At 51.4% G+C, this 2,096-nt stretch overlaps 1 protein-coding gene across 1 annotated transcript in view; it reads right to left on the bottom strand.

Annotated features, from left to right (window-relative positions):
* The window catches only part of TAF6 (TATA-box binding protein associated factor 6), a gene marked incomplete at its 5' end in the record, with an annotated part of 3,684 nt that extends 1,711 nt beyond the window's left edge, over positions 1 to 1,973 (bottom strand). Inside the window, 7 exons of the mRNA XM_023754376.1 lie at positions 147 to 189; positions 325 to 615; positions 731 to 805; positions 1,074 to 1,256; positions 1,363 to 1,464; positions 1,596 to 1,673; positions 1,779 to 1,973. Of these exons, the coding sequence (XP_023610144.1) occupies positions 147 to 189; positions 325 to 615; positions 731 to 805; positions 1,074 to 1,256; positions 1,363 to 1,464; positions 1,596 to 1,673; positions 1,779 to 1,973 (967 nt within the window). The remainder of the gene's footprint in view (positions 1 to 146; positions 190 to 324; positions 616 to 730; positions 806 to 1,073; positions 1,257 to 1,362; positions 1,465 to 1,595; positions 1,674 to 1,778) is intronic.
* Between the last annotated feature and the right edge of the window lie 123 nt (positions 1,974 to 2,096).

Genomic DNA, 2,096 nt, shown 5'->3' with positions numbered 1-2,096 from the left:
GGAAGAGGGTTGGGATTCTCAGAAGCGGGTGAAGGCATGAAAAAGGCTATTACCATTTCAGTATGTTCTTGTTGAAGGCCAAACTGCTGGCATAGCAGTGTGTATAAGGAATGCTGTGGTTTTTCTTAATAAGAAAACATAGGCACCAATTGGTGTGAACAGAGAACATGCTAAATCTCCCTGGTATATCTGAGAGGTAGTTTTGGTCCATAGGCATTTGCGTACACAGAATGGGCCAGAGTGATGCAGAAGCATGAGGGGTAGTGCAGTCTTATTTCTTATTTAACTTCTTTGTGCCTCAGTCTTTTCCATCTGCTAATATTATTGGACTCTGAGGTTGCTCTGAATATATGAGGCAAAGATGGGATAAATGAATAATAAGACCACATTCTTGCTAAACATTGTACCTGTGTGTGTGTGTGTGTATGTGTGAGCGGGGGAGGGAGGATTAGTGGGAAGAAGCAGGGGGAGGCAGGGGGCTCTGGTCACCAGGAGGAGGCTCTGCACGTGGTCAGCTCCAATTCGGTCAATGTTGCTTAGCACAGGGCCATCCAGAACACTTCGGATCCGCTCCCCCTCCTGCTGCAGCCGTGGCAGAATCAGAGTTTTAATCACCTGTTGGAAAGGAAGAGAAGCCAGGGCCCTGGGGTCACCACAGAGTCTCCCAGGTGGTGGGCTATTGCCCACTATGACTTCATGATGCCTCCCTCCCAAGTGCTTCCCCACTGACATCATGTCCCAGCTCGGCCAGGCCTGCAATGGAGCCGTAACGTGTAGTCCATGGAGTCTTCTCATCCACCCAGCTCTGTAAGGGGATGGAAAATAAATCCAGGTAAATGGGCCCGAAAGCCTAATTGGTAAGGACCCAAGTCTCATAAACACACTTTCCTTGTAGATCGTTAAGACATTACAGATATATATGGCATACGGCTCAAGTCCCATTCCCAATCCCTCTGCCCTCTGCCCCTTGTTTTCAATTTCCACCCACAATTGACCCACCACTGCTCTCATTGTCCTGGTGACAACCCTGAGGCAGAGATGTGAAAGGGCTTACGTTCCTTATTCTGGCTCACCTTGGTGAAGGTCTTGGTGATCCGGGACTGGATGTTGTTAGTGGTTGTGCTGAAATGCTTGCAGATCTGGGCCACCAGGCGGGCAGCAAAGTCCCGGAGTGCCCAGTGATTGTCCACATCTGGCCTCAGACACAACTGTCTGCTCACGATGCAGGTCATCACAGCTGGAATCAATTCATGCACCTGAGAGAAAAGTGATAAGGCAGCTAATTATGGTTACTGGCTTACTGCTGGTGGCGGTGAGGTCTCCAAAGCCTGGGATAGGAGGTGGGTAGGCAGGACCACTCACGTATTTTTCCAGATACAGCGTAGGGTTGTCCATCAGTGCCTTCACCATGCGCATCAAATAGATGAGCAGGGCCAGGTTGTTCTGCACCACGTTCACACGGACCTACAGGAGGGAGAAGTGACAGGGCAGGGAGACACTTTAGATGAGCTTCCCCTACCAACTCCTCACCCCCTGGAACCTCATTCTAGGGTCTTGAACACATGGGAGCAGAGGAGGGGTCTGAATCCTCTCACCCCCTCTGAGATGAAGGTGCTGAATCGTGGCAGCATCTGATAGAGCCCTGGGTCTGTTGCGATGCTCTGAAGGGCTTCCTGTGGGAGGAGGGGAATGAGTGAGGTGGGGGCAGATACCACGGGGAGAATCTGAGGCCTCCAAGAGAAGGGGTCTGCGGTGAAGGCAGGGTGGTGGGGCCTCACCGCTCTCTTGGCTTCACATGACCCCACACAGGCTTCAGTGATCTCCTTGTAGTACAGTTGCTGCTCCACAGACAACTCATGGATACTTCGGGGCTTTAATCGAAAAGGGCCCCCCTCCAGGAGGGGTGGTGCCTTCTTCTCTTTCCCTGTGTAAATGGGGAAGATGAGCTTGAAAAAGAAAGCTCCAGAAGCGGCTCAGTATCAGATCAGAGAAACTTGACCCTCTACTCACTACCAGGGAGACCTGGCTTCCTTACACTCCTGGTCCTGCTGAGCCTTTCTGGCTGACCTCACCCAGTCACAGTGACTTATTCTTGG

The sequence above is a fragment of the Myotis lucifugus genome, unplaced genomic scaffold, assembly GCF_000147115.1.
Source record: "Myotis lucifugus unplaced genomic scaffold, Myoluc2.0 scaffold_0, whole genome shotgun sequence".
Taxonomy (NCBI): Eukaryota; Metazoa; Chordata; class Mammalia; order Chiroptera; family Vespertilionidae; genus Myotis; species Myotis lucifugus.
This window is presented reverse-complemented; position numbering and strand designations above follow the sequence as displayed.